The following is a 19893-nucleotide window of genomic DNA, read 5'->3' on the forward strand; positions in this document are numbered from 1 at the left end:
AGAAAACTGCAAAAACAATTGGAAAAAAGTAATAAAATGGTAATAAGTACACGTGGTTGGTGGTTTAGCAGCTAAGTTGTGTCCGACTCTTGCAACCCCATTGACTGTAGCCCTCCAGGCTCCTTTGTCCATGGGATTCTTCAGGCAAGAACACATGAGTGAGTTGCCATTTCCTTCTCCAGGGGATATTCCCAAACAAGGGATCAAACCCCAGTCTCCTGAATTGGCAGGCTGATTCTTTACCCACTGAGCTATCAGGGAAGCCCTAATAAGTACATGCCTATCAACAATTGCTTTAAATGTCAATGGACTAAATGCTCTGACCAAAAGACATAAAGTGGCTGATGATTAAAAAACAAGACCTTTCAATATGCTACCTACAAAAGACTCACTTCAGGCCTAAAGACATGATTGAAAACGAAGGGATGGGAAAAGATATTTCATGTAAATGGGAATGTCAAGAAATCAGGGGTAACAATACTCATATCGGACAAAATAGACTTTAAAACAAAGGCTACAACAAGAGACAAAGAAGGGTAATATATAATACTTCAATTTTTTAATGGTTTTTTTAATTGAAGATTTTGTAGCAACCCTGCACTGAGCAAGTCTACCAACACTATTTTTCCAAGAACATTTGCTCACTTCATATCTCTGTCACATTTTTGTGATTCTTGCAATATTTCAAACATTTTCATTTTTATTATATTGATTATGGGTGATATGTGATCAGGGACTTATAATGTTACTATTGCAAGAAGATTGATACTAGCTGAAGGCTCAGATAATGTTCTTTATATCTGTGAGTGTGTTTCCTTTTGTTGTTGCTATTATGTTCATTCTTTTGTTTTATTTTTAGATTTTACACATAAGCAATAACCAAGAATTGTTTTTCTCTGTCTCACATATTTCACTACATGTCCATCTATATTGTTGCAAATGGCAAATTGTTATTCTTTTTGTGGCTGAGTAATATTCCAGTAAATATACTACATTTTCTTTATCTATTCATTTGTTGGTGGAATCTTGGATTGCTACCATATCTTGACTATTGTAAATAACATTACTATGAGCATTGGAGTACATGTATCTTTTCTTGAATTTGTGTTTTTGTTTTCTTTGAATATATATCCAGGAATAGATATATTGCTGGATCATATGGTAGTTCTATTTTTCTGAGGAATCTGCATACTGATTTTCATAGTTTTTGCACCAATGTACATTCCTGCCAATGCTGTACAGGATTCCCTTTCCTCACATCCTCAGAACATTTGTTAGTTGTGGTCTTTTTGATGATGGCCATTCTAAGATATGTGTGTTTAGGGTGGCTATCTTATTGTGGTTTTGATTTGCATTTCTCTGATGATTAATGACGTTGAACATCTTTTCATATGCTTGTTAGCCATCTATATATCTTCTTTGGAAAAATGTGTATTTAGGCCTTCTGTGCTTTATAAATTGTTTTTGTTTAATATTGAGTTATATGAGCTGTTCATATAGTTTGGAAATTAACACCATTGTTCATACCATTTGTAAATACTTTTCTCCCATTACATAGTTTGTCTTCATTTTGTCAATGGTCTCGTTTGCTGTTCAGAAGCTTTTAAGTTTAATTAGGTTCTTTTAAAAATGTTTTCGTTTCCTTTGCCTTAGGAGACATATCAAAGGGATATTTCTATGACATGTCAAAGATTGTTCTGCCAATGTCCTCTTCTAGGAGTTTCATGGTTTATTGAAATTTAGGATTTCAATCCATTTTGAATGCATTTTTGTATATGACATGAGTGTGTGTGTGTGTGTGTGTGTGTGTGTGCGTGCACATGCACTCAGTCATGTCTGACTCTGTGCAACCTTTTAGACTGTAGCCCACCAGGCTCCTCTACCCATAGGATTTTTCAGGCAAGAATAACTGGAGTGGGTTGCCAATCCCTTCTCCAGGGGATCTTCCCAACCCAAGGGTTGAGCCCACGTCTCCTACATTTCCTGCATTGGCAGGTGGATTCTTTACCATTGAACCATTGGGGAAGCTCTTTCTCCTATGAAAAAGAGTCCCAATTTATTCTTTTACTTGTACCTGTTCAGTTTTTCCAGCACCTCTTATTGAAGAACTGTCTTTTCCTCATTGTATGTTCCTACTTCCTTTGTTGTACATTAACTGATTATATATTCATGAGTTTATTTCTGACTTTTCTGCTCCATCAATAGATGAGTCTGTTTTTGTACTGGTACCATGTTGTTTTGATTACCATAGCTTTGTATTCTAGTCTGAGGCCAGGAAAGTTATAGTTTCAGCTTAGTTCTTTTTTATCAAGATTGCTTTGGCTATTCAGGTTTTTTGGGCCACACATAAATTTTAGGATTGTTTATTTCTGTAAAAAATATTATGGGTATTTTCATATGAACTGCATTAAATCTGTAGATTTCTTTGACCATTGTAACAATATTAATTCTTCCAATCCATGAACAAGTTACATAAGTCAATTAAATATCTCCAAATGTCAGCAAATATTCAGCTACAAATGTGTTCCCTGTAGAGTTAAACTATCTGGGGAAACCCCAGAGAAAATATAAGCATAATGAAGGGACTAAGCTTAAGAAATTATAGCTCATTTATAATATAAACTGAAAACAAAATTAGAGAATATTGAATAATTTGGAAATATAATATGAAAGACCAATTATAGTGAAATTATCCCATAGTGAAACAATACATATTACATTTTGAAGGTACTATTTATTTATGTACATGTTTCATGTGCTTCAAAGTTTTTGTGTCAAGTGGTAGAATTAGGAGTGATTTTTACTTTTTATTATCAATGAAACAAGGCTTCTATTATGTTTTATTTTTTGACTCAGCCAACAATTATTGAGAATCTTTTAGGCACTGGGTTCATGAAAAGTGCTGGGAATGCAAGACATGGACACTGTTAAAATCTATCTGCTTGTTAATCTCTCAGAAAGCAGAGATTTAGTGAGACTCAAATACTAAAATATGATTATGCAGAGAAGGCAATGGCACCCCACTCCAGTACTCTTGCCTGGAAAATCCCATGGACGGAGGAGCCTGGTAGGCTGCAGTCCATGGGGTCGCTAAGAGTCGGACAGGACTGAGCGACTTCACTTTCACTTTTCACTTTCATGCATTGGAGGAGGAAATGGCAACCCACTCCAGTGTTCTTGCCTGGAGAATCCCAGGGACGGTGGGGCCTGGTGGGCTGCTGTCTATGGGGTCGCACAGAGTCAGACACGACTGAAGCGACTTAGCAGCAGCATGCTCATATATAAATTATTTAATATAACATATTTGGGCTTAAACCTCAACCAGTGCATTCATTGAATACTCAATGAGAGAGAGAATTTAACCTGAAGTCACAAAGTTTGCTCCCAGATGACCCAAGTGACTTCTGTTGTCAACTTAGAATTCTTAATAATTTTGTATTCTTCTTTTTTAAAATTTATTTTTAATTGGAAGATAATTCTTTACAATATCATGTTAGTTTCTGCTGTACAACAACATGAATCAGTCATAAGTATACATATATCCCCTCCCTCTAGAGCCTTCCTCCCACTCCCCATCCCACCCCTCTAGGTTGTCACAGAGTACCAAGCTAAGTTCCCTCTATTATACAGCAACTTCCCACTAACTGTCTATTTTACACATGGTAGTGTATATATGTCAGTACTATGCTCCCAATTCATCGCACCCTCCCCTTACACTCCTGTGTCCACATATGTGTCCCTATTCCTGCCCTGCAAATAGGTTCATCAGTGGCCATTATCAAAAACTCTACAAACAATAAATGCTGGAGAGGATGTGGAGAAAAGGGAACCCTCTTGCACTGCTGGTGGGAATGTAAATTGATATAACCACTATGGAGATTCCTTAAAAAACTAAGAATAAAAATACCACATGAACCAGCAGTCCCACTACTGAGCCACCACTCTGAGAATACTATAATTCAAAAAACACATGTACTCTGATGTTCATTGCAGCACTATTTATAGTACGCAGGACATGGAAGCAACCTAGATGTCCATCAACAGATGAATGGATAAAGAAGTTGTGGTACATATATACAATGGACTATTACTCAGCCATAAAAAGGAATGAATTTGAGTCAGTTGAAGTGAGGTGTATGAACCTAGAGCCTGTTATACAGAGTTAAGTAAGTCAGAAAGAGGAAAACAAATACTGTATATTAACACATATATACAGAATCTAAAAAATGATGCTGCATTATCTGTATAAAAATAAATGTTTTTTTTAAAAAAAAAAAACTACAGCTACCCTGACAAAATATTGGAAGAGTACAGAAATGATTGCAACAGCAAGTCCAGAAAATTGTCCAGATTGTCCAGGTCCTCTCACAATGTTGTACCTGATGAGGGTAAATTGATAACTATATTTGTGAATAGCCACTTAATAATGACCCCCCCAAAAAATATTTCAAAACTTGAACACTTCAATTCTTCTTTTGGCAATGTTTGTTCAGGAAAAAAATCTAAAATGTAACCAAGGTTTGTGCACTATGCTCTAAGCAACTTGGATTTGAATAAGAAAACAAAAAACAAAGAAGCCATCCAGAGGTTCAATGATGATGAACTAGTGAAAACAAATATGCCCATATCTATATCTACATATGGATACAGATGTATACACCTATCTGTTCCTCTATCTAGCCCATTCCCTGGAATACTAAACAGCCACGGAAACTATTTTAGAAGAATATTTAATGACATGAAAAGAAGTTCAATAATATCTATCTATACATCTATATCTATCTATATCATATATTTATTGTGAAAAAGCAGATAATGAAACAGTATATACATTACAATTCACATATATATCACATGAAAAATACTGGGCAGGTGTAGACGAATGATTCAGGGAGGTATGGGTGATCATTAAGATTCATTACTTGTGACATTAATTTTCTTCTGTTGACTTGTCTGCTTTGTGATTTTTTTTTCTCATACAATGAAGTTGGATTATTTTTCTGAGAATGGGGAAAGGGGCAGGAAGTGGGTTCAGGGGAAGGAGGTGATAAACAGTATTTAAATTCAGCAAAACAACTAAGGACAGCAAAATACCATTTGCAGCCCATCAAGCTGGCCAAGACACACGCACACGCATGCAGCGTGCACGCGCACACACAGCCCCCCCTCCCCCCCACACACACACCAATTACAGTGACCAGGAGACTATGCAGGGGAAATGGGCATACTGTTTTTACTAGTTGAGGTGGCTGGCATGAATGCAAATTGGTACAATGCTTATGAAGGGGCCATTGGGCAACACAGGAATAGTCTTTAAAATGTCCACATGTGGATCCTGCAAGTCCACAATTAAGAACATCCTGTACGCTAGCAAAGATTTGGCTTGACAAGGAAGAATTCACTCATCAGAGTATACACAGTGCTGGGTTTAAACACAGGGAAAGAACTAGGCACCACCTGAATGTCCAACAATGTGGCGATGATTACAGAAATGTTAGGGTCCATAGATACACGGCAGGCACTGAAGATGACCTTTCTCAAGCCTGTTGAATAACATGGAAAGAAGTTCAATGGGTTGACGTTTGTTTGGTTTTAGTTTTTGAAAAAGCAGGTTAAGAAACACCACATACAAGAACCATTCTATAACACTGTGTTAAAAGGGAAGGTGGGGTGGAGGTGAGGAAGGGTGAGAGAGAGAGGAGATAAGAGAGCCTTGAAAACAGCACACCAAAATGGTAAAAGTGGTTGTCTCCAGGTAGTAGGGTCATGGGGAGCAATTACTCTCTTGGTTTTCCCTCATCTGATTTCCTTCTCCTTCCTGATGTTTCTACCATGACATTGCATCACCTGTGCAATAAACAAAGAGAGAAAGTGCTTTTTAAACCAAACCACAAGGAGAAGAGGCAGCCTTTAACTATCAAGTGGCACAGATTAGCATATTATTCACAACACCCAAGGTGGGTGTGGGGGGAGGGGCGAGGAGAGAAGGGGAAGTCGAGAGAGAGAGAGAGAGAGAGAGAGAGAGAGAGAGAGAGAAACAGGAAGGCAGAGGTGGAGGGAAGGAAGGAGGAAGGAAGGGGTGAGAGAGAGACCTGCACTCCCAATACAATACACTGCTGGTGGGTTGGGGGGAATGGGATGGGTGGGGGGGTTGTAAACCGGGTGGGAGCCAAGGTTTGGCTCTGCTGGCTGGCTCGCTCCTGGGATGTTTTCATCGGAAGGTGGCCTCCTCATCGGTGTCTTCCTCAAAATCCTTGACGTCAGCACTGGTGGACTGCCTGGCCCAGGCTCCCCTTTCGGCCTCTCGTTCTTTATGCGACTTGAATCTCCCAACGAAAATTTTGCGGTAGTTCAGGAACATGCCATTCATCGCATCTATGGCCCGCTCGGCGGACTCCTGCTTCTGGAAGTGCACGAACCCATAGCCCTTGGGCCCCTTTTCGTCGCAGGCTACTTTGCAGGACAGGATGTTGCCGAACGCCGAGAAGATGTTGTACAGAGCCTTGTTGTCGATGGTCTTGCCCAGGTTCTTGATGAAGACGTTGCCCACTCCGCTCTTGCGGAGCGAGGGGTCCCGCTGGGACCACATGATGCGCACCGGCCTGCCCTTGATGACATCAAAGTTCAGGGTCTCCAGGGCCCGCTTGGCGTCCACCGGTTGCTGGTAGTTGACATACGCATAGCCCAACGAGCGGCGGGTGATCTTGTCCCTGCAAAGGCGGATGGAGAGGATGGGCCCGGCCGGGCTGAACTTCTCATACAGCATTGCCTCCGTCACCTCAGGGTGCAGGTCGCCCACGTACAGCGAGGCCATAGGAAAGTCCGGGTTCCCCTCGGAGCCCCCGCCCGTTTCCGCATCTGCATCCGCGGCGGCGGCTACCGCCGCCGCTACCGCCGCCTCCACCTCCGCAGCGGAATCCGCATCGGCCTCCCCCACGGCGGGCGCCGCAGCCTCTGCTGCGGCGGCGGCGGCTTCGGCCTCGCTGGCCTCCGCCACCGCCACGGCCGCTGCCGCCAGTGCAGCCTCCGCCTCCTCCTCCGCCAGGGCTGCCACCGCCTCCCCCAGGGTGGCCTCCGCCACTGCCTCCTCTACTGAGGCCTCGGCCTCCACCTCTGCTTCCGCCTCCGCCACGGAGGCCTCCGCCACAGCCTCTGCCACGGTCGCCGCCGCAGCCTCCGCCGCCGCCGCCGCCGCCGCCGCCACCGCCGCCGCCACTGTCGCCGCTGTCGCCACGGTCGCCGGTGCCGCCGGGCCGCTGCCGCGACCTCCCTTCCCGCGAGCCTGGGGGGTGGGTGGGGGGAAAGGTGAGAGGCGGGAGAGGGCAAGAAGGCAGGTGGGCGCCAGAACCCGGGCCGGGGGCGCGAGCTGGGGCGGAGGACCCCGGGCCAGCCGATCTAGCGAGTCCCAGTCACCTGGGATGGCTAGCGCTGCCAGGAGCGCACCGCTGCGAGTCACCGCAGCCTGCAGCCCAGAGCCCGCTGCTGCCGCCGCCGCTCGGTCGTGGGTTAGCGTGCGGGGTGCCGGCGGGCGGCGTGTGGTGGGGGGCGGGGGGTGTTGGCGTCTGTGGTCCGGGCAGCCGGGAAGGCTTCTGTCTCTTTGGTTCCCCCTGTGGCTGCTTCGGGGCTGCGGGGCAGCGGGCGGTGGGAGGGGGCGGGAGCGGGAGGCTTGGTGTTGGCGGGAGGGAGTGTGGGTTCTCAGCCTCTGGATCAACTGGATGTGTATGAAGAGGAAGACAGGGAAAGGGTTCCATGTGGACCAAGGGAATCTGACGTAGATTTAGGGAGTTTTGTTTTATCCTTCCTCTCCCCATAGAACATTTAAATGATTAAATCAAGCACCTTGCAAGAGAAGGTGGGCGGCATTGAGAAAACACTTGCCCGGCCTAAACAAACCCAAGCAAAAATGGTTTTCTCGCGTTTAGGGGTTGCTTCTTCCCCACCTCAACGCACACACACTCGCAAACATTACCGCCACCAAGGCAACAACTCCTATTCTGAATTGGAGCTGGGGCTAATGGGACACTCTGCCCCTCCAGCCCTGCAGCCTGCTGACCCATTTTTTCAGAGATTCTTCCCCCTTTTCCAGCTCTTTCCTTCCTCTACAACACTTGTGGAAGAAATAAAGAACACAAGAACACGTACTCATTTATTCATAATGCCATGCCACAAATATTTATAGAGCCTAGGGGTATACAGGAGTCTGAAGCAAGAGGAGATGGACCAGTCTTGAGATTGACCTTGGGAGCAGACAGTGTGGGCTGGAAACCCTGTCCCCGCTCCAGACTATGGGAGAACTAAGGACCTGGGGGTTCTTCAGCCCCCAACTCCTCCCACCCACTCAGCCTCAATTCATGCAGCCTGGAAGCAGGGGAGGAATCAAGAGCACTCTGTTCTTAGTGCCATCCTCCATGATAAGTGAGGAAAGTCAAATCAAGAGCCAAGAACAGGACCTGGTCCAGAGCCAGGCATTTGTTTCTTCTTGTCTCTGCCCTCGACTTGCTGACATTCCCAGTGAGAACCACAAACGGCACATCCATGTTCAAAACAAAAACAAAACTGGAAATCTCTCTAGGATGAGGTCTCTTTCCAGTTCACCAGTTAATATTTAGGGGAGCCTTACCCACCACTTGGCACTGGGGGCTTAGAGACAGGCAGTGTGATACTTGAGTAGTGAATGTTGATGTGTTGGAGGTGTGGGGCAAGGTGAGGAAAGGTGAGCAGTGTGTATTGGAGCAGAGAGGCCACACAAGGCCAAATGCTGAGAGGATAGGCAAGCAAGCAACCATTAGAGTAGAGTGCAACAGAGGCTAGAGTCCTACTTCTTCCAGAAAGGAGGACCCACCCAATAACCTTTTCTGGTGGGAATCAAGCAAAACTGCACAGAAGACTAAACCCCCAAGGTGACCTCTGAAAGATGAGTAGTAGCAGTCCAGCACGTTGAGGCAGAATGGAAGGCATTCCATTCCCACAGACAGAGGGATGAGTCTGTGTCCAAGGCCCTATAGCATGCTAGCACATGCATAGTCACTTCTCGTCATGCCTAATCATCTGATGTGGACAGAGCTCATGATCTCCAAGAGTATATGGTAGAAGATGGGGTTGGAAGGTGTGGGGGCCCTGAAAAGAAAGCTAAGATGCTTGGACTCTATACCCAAGCTCACGGGGCCCACTCAATACATTCACGGAGGGACTTGGTATGATCAGATCTTTAGTACAAACTAAATATCAACACAGAAAGTAGCTAAGAGTAGATATTAAAAGTTCTCATTAAAAGGGGAAAACAAAGTGTAACTGAGGTGATGGATGTTATTAAACTTCTTGTGGTAATCATTTTAGTGATATATACATGTATCAAATCATTTTGTTGTACACTTTAAACTTATAGTGTTATATGTCAATTATATCTCAATAAAACTTGGGGGGAACCCGTCGATATATGTATAAATGTATGCATGCATGAACACACACACACACAGTCAGCACTGAGACAGAGCTGACAGAATTTAAAAAAAGACAGTAAGATGTGACCAATTCCAAGAACAACTCTTCCCTCCTTTCCCCCTTTCCCTCCATAAATAGGGGTTTCACAGTTACCATGAGCCAGGCGTTGAACTGTAGACTTCGGGATCAAATATAAACAACTGATCAAACCATAGAGCCTTTCCTCAGGATGTCTCACTCCACTAAAGCTTGGGCTGCCCATACAAATAAGAGAAATGCTAGCAGAGGGCCATATGTGCTATGTGATTGGACTGTGGCGGCCATGGAGTTTCATCTGCTCAGCACACATTCTCTCCTCCCCCTCACTAAGTCCATCCACCTTCCATGGGTATATAAAGCTGTTTTCTGTGGTGTGTTTTCTGCATTGCCTTGACCTGAACAACCCTGCACCTTCAGAACTGACTGGGTCACCATGGGGTGTGAAGCAGTGAGAACTTTCTCATCGCTGCCTGGAAAGCATCCCAAGAAGACTGAGAAGCAGACATGCAGACATGTTACCTCGCCAGCATGCAAAGTCTAGCCCTCTACCCCTAGACAGGGCTAGTGCCAGCAAAGGGCAGGGACATAGACTTAGGAAGAGCCTGCTGTGCAGCTGGTGCCTTGACCAAGGTGGTCACTGTCACCACTCTTAGGACCTCCTGAGAATCTTAGGTTGCTTGTAGGCAGGAAGCAGATGAGCTGTGCCTCACCATTCCAGGTGGCCGCCAAGAAGGACTCAAGGAGGCAGAGGCCAAGGAGGAAGCCACGATTGCTGGTGGGTAGGGGGTCAGGAGATGACAAGAAGAACTTCTCAGCCCATTGTTTGGAGGCAGAAGGGACAAGAGGGACCAATTCAAGGACCAGAACTCAACAAGTTCTCTTTCTCTGGCTTTGACTTCCAGCCCACAGAGCCAACAGAAATCAGTGAAACAATAGGAGAAAGAGGTGAAGTAAAGTCATGCTTGGTCAGTGAATATACAAACTTGTCAGAAGACAATTCCTAGGCTCTTGACCCTCCAGCAGCAGGAACAGGGCTACTCCAGTGACAAGGAGAGCAGCTGGGGAATACTCTCCAAGTCCTTTCTCACAGAGGCTTCTATGACGTCCCCTTCTCCTTCTTTTCAGTTCTGTGTCACACCTACAATCGAACGTGTTCTGACTACTGGCTGCTGTAACTGAGGCAAAAGTGGAGGGCCGTGTGGAGTGTCGGTAGAGGGAGGGGAGAGGTCCCTTCAGTAAGTATTTATGGAGGACTACCCTGTACCCCTGGTGACTTCCCTGGTGGCTCGGTCGGTAAAGCATCTGTCTGCAATGCGGGAGACCTGATTCAATCCCTGGGTCTGGAAGATTCTCTGGAGAAGGAAATGGCAACCCACTCCAATACTCTTGCCTAGAAAATCCCATGGACGGAGCAGCCTGGTGTCCATGGGGTCCCAAAGAGTCGGACACGGCTGAGCAACTTCACTTTCACTTTCACCCTTTACCAGCCATTCTTCTAGACAGAGAGCCCCTGCATCCAAGGAACTTATTTTCTAGTGGGGAATATAAACATGGCAGAAAATATAAAAGCACTTAGAGGTTGCTACAAATGCCCTCAGGGAAATAAATGAAATGATTTGGTACATATCACCTAGAACCCAAGAGAAGTGGCAGAGATCAGGGATGGCCTTTCTGAGGACAATGATATGTGGTCAGTTCTGCTGGGAAACAGGGGGAAAGCCTGCCCAGCAGGGAGAACTGCAATTCCTCTGGCCTTGTAGCAGAAGAGGGGCACTGGAGGGGCAGAAAGGATGCCAGTGTGGCTGGAGCCCAGTGAGAGAGGGGATGGAGGGAACAAAGGACAGTGCAGTGGTGGGAAGGAGCCATGATGGAGTTTCGTTTTCACTCAAAGAGCTCTGGGGAGCCAGAGAGAGAACTGAATCAAGGGAGTGCCATGATCTAATTATATGCAGTAATTTCTCTCTGACTGCTCTCTGTGGAAAATACCATAAGTGGGCAGGGCACAAAGCAAAGCAGGGAGACCGATTTGAACCCTCTTGCAGTAGCCCACTTGGGATGGCAGTGGCTTGACCCAGAAAGGCAACATGAATTTAGAGAATAGTGCGTGTGTTCTCATGATATTTTGGAAAGAGAACAGACATAATTGCTGGTGGATTGAAGGCAGTTGGTGCACAAACTTAAGACATGAACGATTACTATGAGAGTATTTTCTTTCAGGTCTTGGTAATGAAGGTGTTATGTATAGTCACAGAGAATACAGGGAGTGGATGTGATAGGTTTGGAGAAGGAAGAAAGCCAGTTGGGCATGTGTGTCAAGAGTTCCTATTTGCACTTGTTAAGTGTCTGAGGTTTGGAGAAGTCCACTCTCCATGTAGGCTGCAAAAGCAGAATTATCAAGACAATAGGACACAGTGTTTAAAGCCACAAGACTGGGAAGACTCATCTCGAGAGGGTACTGTTAGGAGAGGAATGTGCATGGCTATTTGCTGAGACACGCCAACATGTGGAAGTTGGGTTGAGGATGACAAGCCAGCAGAATAGACTGAGAAGGACTGGGCAGTAAATGGGCCGGCCCTAAACCTGACTTCTCTCCAAGGTCGTGCATGGTCCAGCCTCAGTGTCCTCAGTCAGGTCCTGCTTTCAGTGTTCCAGGCTGTATATGCATGGGAGTTGGTTTAAAGCGGGACAATAAGAACTTTGGGTGCTGGGGTTTAGACTTCTCTTCCTGTTCACTGCAAGGTGGGGCAAACTAGGATACAGAGTAAGCACTCATCAGTTGCAGAATGACTGAAAACACTGTGGTATAGCCATTCTATGGATTCTTATGCAATCATTAACAAGCACGAGTCATGTCTATAGGATCTGATTTAGGAGCACCTTCAAAATATGGAGGAGCAAACTGCGGAGAGGGGACAGTATATGGTCCCATTTGTGTCTTGGGGGTTGGAGCATGGGAGGGAAGATAAGAGGTAGTGATCTCACACTTATTTGTATGCTCATTTGAATCTCCACCTGGAGGTTTCATAGGCATTTCATCCTTCAGTTCACTTCAGTTCAGTCCCTGAGTCGTGTCCTATTCTTTGCAACCCCATGAATCGCAGCACGCCAGCCCTCCCTGTCCATCACCAACTCCCAGAGTTCACTCAAACTAATGTCCATTGAGTTGGTGATGCCATCCAGCCATCTCATCCTCTGTTGTCCCCTTCTCCTCCTGCCCCCAATCCCTCCCAGCATCAGAGTCTTTTCCAATGAGTCAACTCTTCGCATGAGGTGGCCAAACTATTGGAGTTTCAGCTTTAGCAGCAGTCCTTCCAAAGAAATCCCAGGGCTGATCTCCTTTAGAATGGACTGGTTGGATCTCCTTGCAGTCCAAGGGACTCTCAAGAGTCTTCTCCAACACCACAGTTCAAAAGCATCAATTCTTCGGCGCTCAGCCTTCTTCACAGTCCAACTCTCACATCCATACATGACCACTGGGAAAACAATAGCCTTGACTAGACGGACCTTTGTTGACAAAGTAATGTCTCTGCTTTTTAATATGCTATCTAGGTATAGATAACTTTCCTTCCAAGGAGTAAGTGTCTTTTAATTTCATGGCTGCAATCACCATCTGCAGTAATTTTGGAGCCCCAAAAAATAAACTCTGACACTGATTCCACTGTTTCACTATCTATTTCCCATGAAGTGATGGGACCAGATGCCATGATCTTAGTTCTGAATGTTGAGCTGTAAGCCAACTTTTTCACTCTCCTCTTTCACTTTCATCAAGAGGCTTTTTAGTTCCTCTTCACTTTCTGCCATAAGGGTGGTTTCATCTGCATATGTGAGGTTATTGATATTTCTCCCAGAAATCTTGATTCCAGCTTGTGCTTCTTCCAGCACAGCATTTCTCATGATGTACTCTGCAGGGTACAGTTAAATAAGCATGGGACAATATACAGCCTTGACGTACTCCTTTTCCTATTTGGAACCAGTCTGTTGTTCCATGTCCAGTTCCAACTCTTGCTTCCTGGCCTGCATATAGGTTTCCCAAGAGGGAACCTTAAATGGCAAAAATGGAATGCCTGAGTTTCTTTTATCTCCTGTCTCCAACTCTCCCAAATTTGGCTTCTCCCACAGAAGCCTTCCCCTTCTCAGTGAATAACATCACCATCCACTCAGATATTCAAGTGAAATAAAAATGGAAAGCACCCTTATTTCTTTTCTCTCCCACACCCACATCTTCCTCTGGTCATTATCTTATCCTTCAGCCATTCCTATCACCTCTACCACCCAAACACCACTTTAACCTCTCCAACTTCGCTGGGAGTCCACCATTGTGCCTCTCATGGGGTCCTGCCAAGCCTCCTAACTGGCCCCCAACTTAACCAAACCTCCTTCTCCATCCTGTAGCCAGACTGATCTTTTTGAAAAATAAATGGTGCTTTTTGCCTCCCCCACTCAAAACCCCAGGGCCACGCGGCGCTGGAGCACCGAGAAGATACCCGACATCCCAGGTCAGTGGTGGTGGCCATGAGGAGATACCACACGTCCAAGGTAAGGAGCAGTGGCTGTGCTTTGCTGGAGCAGCTGTGAACAGATACTCCACGTCCAAGGTAAGAGAAACCCCAGTAAGATGGTAGGCGTGGAGAGAGGACATCAGAAGGCAGACAAACTGAAACCACAATCACAGAAAATTAAACAGTCTAATCACATGGACCACAGCCTTGTCTAATTCAGTGAAACTAAGCCATGCCATGTAGGGCCACCCAAGATGGACAGGTCATGGTGGAGAGTTCTGACAAAATGTGGTCCACTGGAGAAGGGAATGGCAAACCACTTCATTGTTCTTGCCTTGAGAACCCCATGAATAATATGAAAAGGCAAGAAGATAGAACACTGAAAGATGAACTCCCCAGGCTGGTAGGTGTCCAATACCCAGCTGTGGATGTGACTGGTGATAGAAGCAAGGTCCAATGCTGTAAAGAGCAATATTGCATAGGAACCTGGAATGTCAGGTCCATGAATCAAGGCAAATTGGAAGTGGTCAAACAAGAGATGGCAAGAGTGAATGTCAACATTCTAGAAATCAGTGAACTGAAATGGACTGGAATGGGTGAATTTAACTCAGATGACCATTATATCTACTACTGCGGGCAGGAATCCCTCAGAAGAAATGGAGTAGCCATCATGGTCAACAAAAGAGTCTGAAATGCAGTACTTGAATGCAATCTCAAAAACTACAGAATGATCTCTGTTCGTTTCCAAGGCAAACCATTCAATATCACAGTAATCCAAGTCTATGCCCCAACCAGTAACACTGAAGAAGCTGAAGTTGAATGCTTCTATGAAGACCTACAAGACCTTTTAGAACTAACACCCAAAAAAGATGTCCTTTTCATTATAGGGGATTGGAATGCAAAAGTAGGAAGTCAAGAAACACCTGGAGTAACAGGCAAATTTGGCCTTGGAATACGGAATGAAGCAGGGTAAAGACTAATAGAGTTTTGCCAAGAAAATGCACTGGTCATAACAAACACCCTCTTCCAACAACACAAGAGAAGACTCTATACATGGACATCACCAGATGGTCAACACCGAAATCAGATTGATTATATTCTTTGCAGCCAAAGATGGAGAAGCTCTATATAGTCAGCAAAAACAAGACCAGGAGCTGACTGTGGCTCAGACCATGAACTCCTTATTGCCAAATTCAGACTTAAATTGAAGAAAGTAGGGAAAACCACTAGACCACTCAGGTATGACCTAAATCAAATCCCTTATGATTATACAGTGGAAGTGAGAAATAGATTTAAGGGCCTGGATCTGATAGATAGAGGGCCTGATGAACTATGGAATGAGGTTCCTGACATTGTACAGGAGACAGGGATCAACACCATCCCCATGGAAAAGAAATGCAGAAGAGCAAAATGGCTGTCTGGGGAGGCCTTACAAATAGCTGTGAAAAGAAGAGAAGTGAAAAGCAAAGAAGAAAAGGAAAGATATAAACATCTGAATGCAGAGTTCCAAAGAATAGCAAGAAGAGATAAGAAAGCCTTCTTCAGCGATCAATGCAAAGAAATAGAGGAAAACAACAGAATGGAAAAGACTAGAGATCTCTTCAAGAAAATCAGAGATACCAAAGGAATATTTCATGCAAAGATGGGCTCGATAAAGGACAGAAATGGTATGGACCTAACAGAAGCAGAAGATATTAAGAAGAGATGGCAAGAATACACAGAAGACTGTACAAAAAAGATCTTCATGACCCAGATAACCACAATGGTGTGATCACTGACCTAGAGCCAGACATCGGAATGTGAAGTCAAGTGGGCCTTAGAAAGCATCACTACGAACAAAGCTAGTGGAGATGATGGAATTCCAGGTGAGATATTTCAAATCCTGAAAGATGATGCTGTGAAAGTGCTGCACTCAATATGCCAGCAGATTTGGAAAACTCAGCAGTTGCCACAGGACTGGAAAAGGTCAGTTTTCATTCCAATCCCAAAGAAAGGCAATGCCAAAGAATGCTCAAACTACCGCACAATTGCACTCATCTCACAGCCTAGTAAAGTAATGTTCAAAATTCTCCAAGCCAGGCTTCAGCAATACTTGAACCGTGAACTTCCTGATGTTCAAGCTGGTTTTAGAAAGGGCAGAGGAACCAGAGATCAAATTGCCAACATCTGCTGGATCATGGAAAAAGCAAAAGAGTTCCAGAAAAACATCTACTTCTGCTTTATTGACTATGCCAAAGCCTTTGACTGTGTGGATCACAATCAACTGTGGAAAATTCTGAAAGAGATGGGAATACCAGACCACCTGATCTGCCTCTTGAGAAATTTGTATGCAGGTCAGGAAGCAACAGTTAGAACTGGCCATGAAACAACAGACTGATTCCAAATAGGAAAAGGAGTTCGTCAAGGCTATATATTGTCACCCTGTTTATTTAACTTATATGCAGAGTACATCATGAGAAACGCTGAACTGGAAGAAACACAAGCTGGAATCAAGACTGCTGGGAGAAATATCAATAACCTCAGATATGCCGATGACACCACCCTTATGGCAGACAGTGAAGAGGAACTAAAAAGCCTCTTGATGAAAGTGAAAGTGGAGAGTGAAAAAGTTGGCTTAAAGCTCAACATTCAGAAAACGAAGATCATGGCATCTGGTCCCATCACTTCATAGGAAATAGATGGGGAAACAGTGTCAGATTTTATTTTTCTTGGCTCCAAAATCACTGCAGATGGTGACCACAGCCATGAAATTAAAAGACGCTTACTCCTTGGAAGGAAAGTTATGACCAACCTAGATAGCATATTCAAAAGCAGAGACATTACTTTGCCAACAAATGTTCATCTAGTCAAGGCTATGGTTTTTCCTGTGGTTGTATGGATGTCAGAGTTGGACTGTGAAGAAAGCTGAGCACTGAAGAATTGATGCTTTTGAACTGTGGTGTTGGAGAAGCCTCTTGAGAATCCCTTGGACTGCAAGGAGATGCAACCAGTCCATTCTGAAGGAGATAAGCCCTGGGATTTCTTTGGACGGACTGATGCTAAAGCTGAAACTCCAGTACTTTGGCCACCTCATGCGAAGAGTTGACTCATTGGAAAAGACTGATGCTGGGAGGGACTGGGGGCAAGAGGAAAAGGGGACGACAGAGGATGAGATGGCTGATGGCATCACTGACTCGATGGACATGAGTCTCAGTGAACTCCAGGAGTTGGTGATGGACAGGGAGGTCTGGCATGCTGGGATTCATGGGGTCGCAAAGAGTCAGACATGACTGAGCGACTGATCTGATCTGATCTGATCCCCCACCAAATCCCATTCTCCTTGCCACCCCTCATAGGGCACATACCTACATCACTTCTGGGTGTGAATGAAGGCAGGAGACAGGCAAATCCTCAGTTTCTCCTTCTAATTTCTTTTTCTCTCTCTGTCTCTTTCCCCTTACTCCTTTCATAAGGTTGAGAATTTCTCTGACCCTTTGCAATTTGTCTCTCAGAAAAAGACAGGGTCCACAAAAGGGAACATGATTGGTGATATCTGGGCTCAGGATGGTCATGAGAAATGAAGAATCCTTTACTCCTAGCACTCCTTGTATATTCCTGAATTCCTGGTCCTAAATTCTTCAAAGAACGTGGTCCTTGGAGTCAAATGGACTCTCTTGTAGACAGAGTTCCAGAGCAAAACACATAACCACTCTGAGCCTCAGTGTGTGCTTTGAGTTTGAATTTCAGAAGCCCTAATTAAGTTTCTTAGGAATGTTTTTTAATAACAAGTAGTTTTGCCCAAGTCTACTTAGGAACCAACAATGAAGGGCTGACTGATGGTTTTTACATACAATTTCAGATACTTTTATCTCTGGAACCAATTCTCCTTCCAGTGTATGCTTAAATCTTTCATGCCCTTCTTTGCCATGATCTTAGGCAGTTTGCAGGCATGATCCTATAAAAAGTATACCTGTAGATACACTCCCAGTCCATGCCTAGCTGTGCTTACCTTGGTCAACTTGCTTTCCCTTTTTTGTTTGTTTCTTTAGCTTTTGGAGTCCAAGGGGATGGATATTTGTATGGGAGAAAAAATGTGATAATGTTTGGAAAATGTTTTTCAGGGTGCTTGGCATGCATTCAGTGCCCAACACACGAGACTCCTTATTAATGTCAGTTCCCTCTGTCCTGAGGAGATCCTTGTTCGGCTGGTTTTTGAAGGCCCAGTGTCTCTCCTTTCTGGTGCCCAAAGAAGCTTGGCACTTTCTCCCTAGCCAGGAACCTGGGTTACATCCCAGGTTGTGGCTGGACTTTACTCTAGGCAAGTGCCTGATTCTCTGGCCTGAACTCACCTAACTTACACTCTCATTCAGGTTTTCCTTCATTCTCCTGACCTTAGGACCTTTTTATGATGCATTTATTTATTTTCCCTGAGGTCCAAGGACCTGGCAAGTCAACACATGAAAGAATGCCATTTTCTGTACTCAAGAAAACCACCATAGATTTGATAATACTATCTCATAGAATGGGGTGTTGAGTCAGGAGCTGAATTTTCTTTCAACTGCTATTGAGCCCCTTGAGCACCCTTTTGGGGACCATTTCATAGATAAATTACTATAATGCAATATGTTCCTTCAACTTTTTTCCTGTAGGGTGCTGAATGCATTTTGATGTCTTCAGGATGTCTCTTGAACCTTACTACCAACATTGTGCTAAGACACAGTCATGGGTTATTGGCATATGAATGGCCGATCTTCATTACCATGAGTTGCTGAGCAATTTAAGTTTTCACTGTGCATAATATATGCAAGATAAAATCTCTTTTCGTATGGTAAAGCCTTGATAAAGTCATGCCAATTAGCTTTGGAACCTCCTCCCAGACACATCATCTTTTTGAAACCATGCTTAAAAATAAAAATTGCTCTTACTGAAAGGAAGTCATGCACATGGGTAAATAAAGTAGTGATGATCAGAAAGTACAAAGGAGCTTGTGATAAAAAGCAAAGGTCTGCAAGTCCACAACTTCCCACTCCCCAGTTGTGCTTCTCCCAGTAGATCATTTTAATAATTCCTGCTTGCATTGTTTTGGCAGTTACTGTGTTATATGTAAATAAAGTGCTCAGTCTGCTATTTCAATAATTCATCAGCTACAGACATCACCAAGTGACCACATTCTTCTTACAGAAGAGAATTTAACTCGCTCACAAGTGTCTTTAATCTGCCCTCGCTTTCTTTCTTTTGGATTTTACACTTTCTTTAGATTTTTAGTTCCTTGATTGGAGACTCTAGTAGCTTCAAATAATGTACTTAACCCTCAGTTTCTTCTCAGCCACTTTAGCTTTTCTTTTTCTTATTACCACGTCTATCCTTCCCTTCCTTCAACCTCTCTTTCTCATTTCTACATCCCACTCTAGCCAGATTTATAATTATTTACGTCAACTTTTGGAAACCTAAAAAACATGTTCTGCTTTGAAAAGCAATACAAGGCTTTTACCTTTTAATGAATCTCTAATAATTTTGATTATAGGTCCACAGTTCTTCACTGAGTGTAAGCTAGACCAGAGAAGGGGATTAATCCTGGTGTCAAGTCCAAATCCTCTTTTTGTCTTTATACCACTAATTTCTGAAAGTTCTGTCACATTTGAATTTGACTTGTGTTTGATCTATGCATCAAACTCTCTCTCTCTCTCACACACACACACACACATTGAAATGGTTGCCAGGCAATTGATCATTAAGCCATTTAATCTTGTGATTATTTATAAAATGGCTGTTCTTATAAACTCTATTTTACACCTAGGAAAAGTTTGGTAACAAGGACTTAAATATCAGGCAAGGTTTCATATAGTGCAAGTGGCAGGGCCTGGAATTGATTCAAAGAAAGGCAGTCTTATTCCAGAATTGGTCCCGGTGACCAGCATATTATTCTACAACAAGT

General features: G+C 44.2%; 1 protein-coding gene across 1 annotated transcript; it reads right to left on the minus strand.

Moving 5' to 3' along the window:
• Positions 1-6103: 6103 nt before the first annotated feature.
• Positions 6104-6829, minus strand: LOC129639838 (polyadenylate-binding protein 1-like 2). Its single transcript, XM_055565109.1, has one exon. The coding sequence runs from the start codon at positions 6812-6814 to the stop codon at positions 6212-6214; it is 603 nt and encodes a 200-aa protein (XP_055421084.1). The 5' UTR covers positions 6815-6829; the 3' UTR covers positions 6104-6211.
• Positions 6830-19893: the final 13064 nt, after the last annotated feature.

This window comes from Bubalus kerabau, chromosome X, assembly GCF_029407905.1.
Source record: "Bubalus kerabau isolate K-KA32 ecotype Philippines breed swamp buffalo chromosome X, PCC_UOA_SB_1v2, whole genome shotgun sequence".
NCBI classification, from domain to species: domain Eukaryota; kingdom Metazoa; phylum Chordata; class Mammalia; order Artiodactyla; family Bovidae; genus Bubalus; species Bubalus kerabau.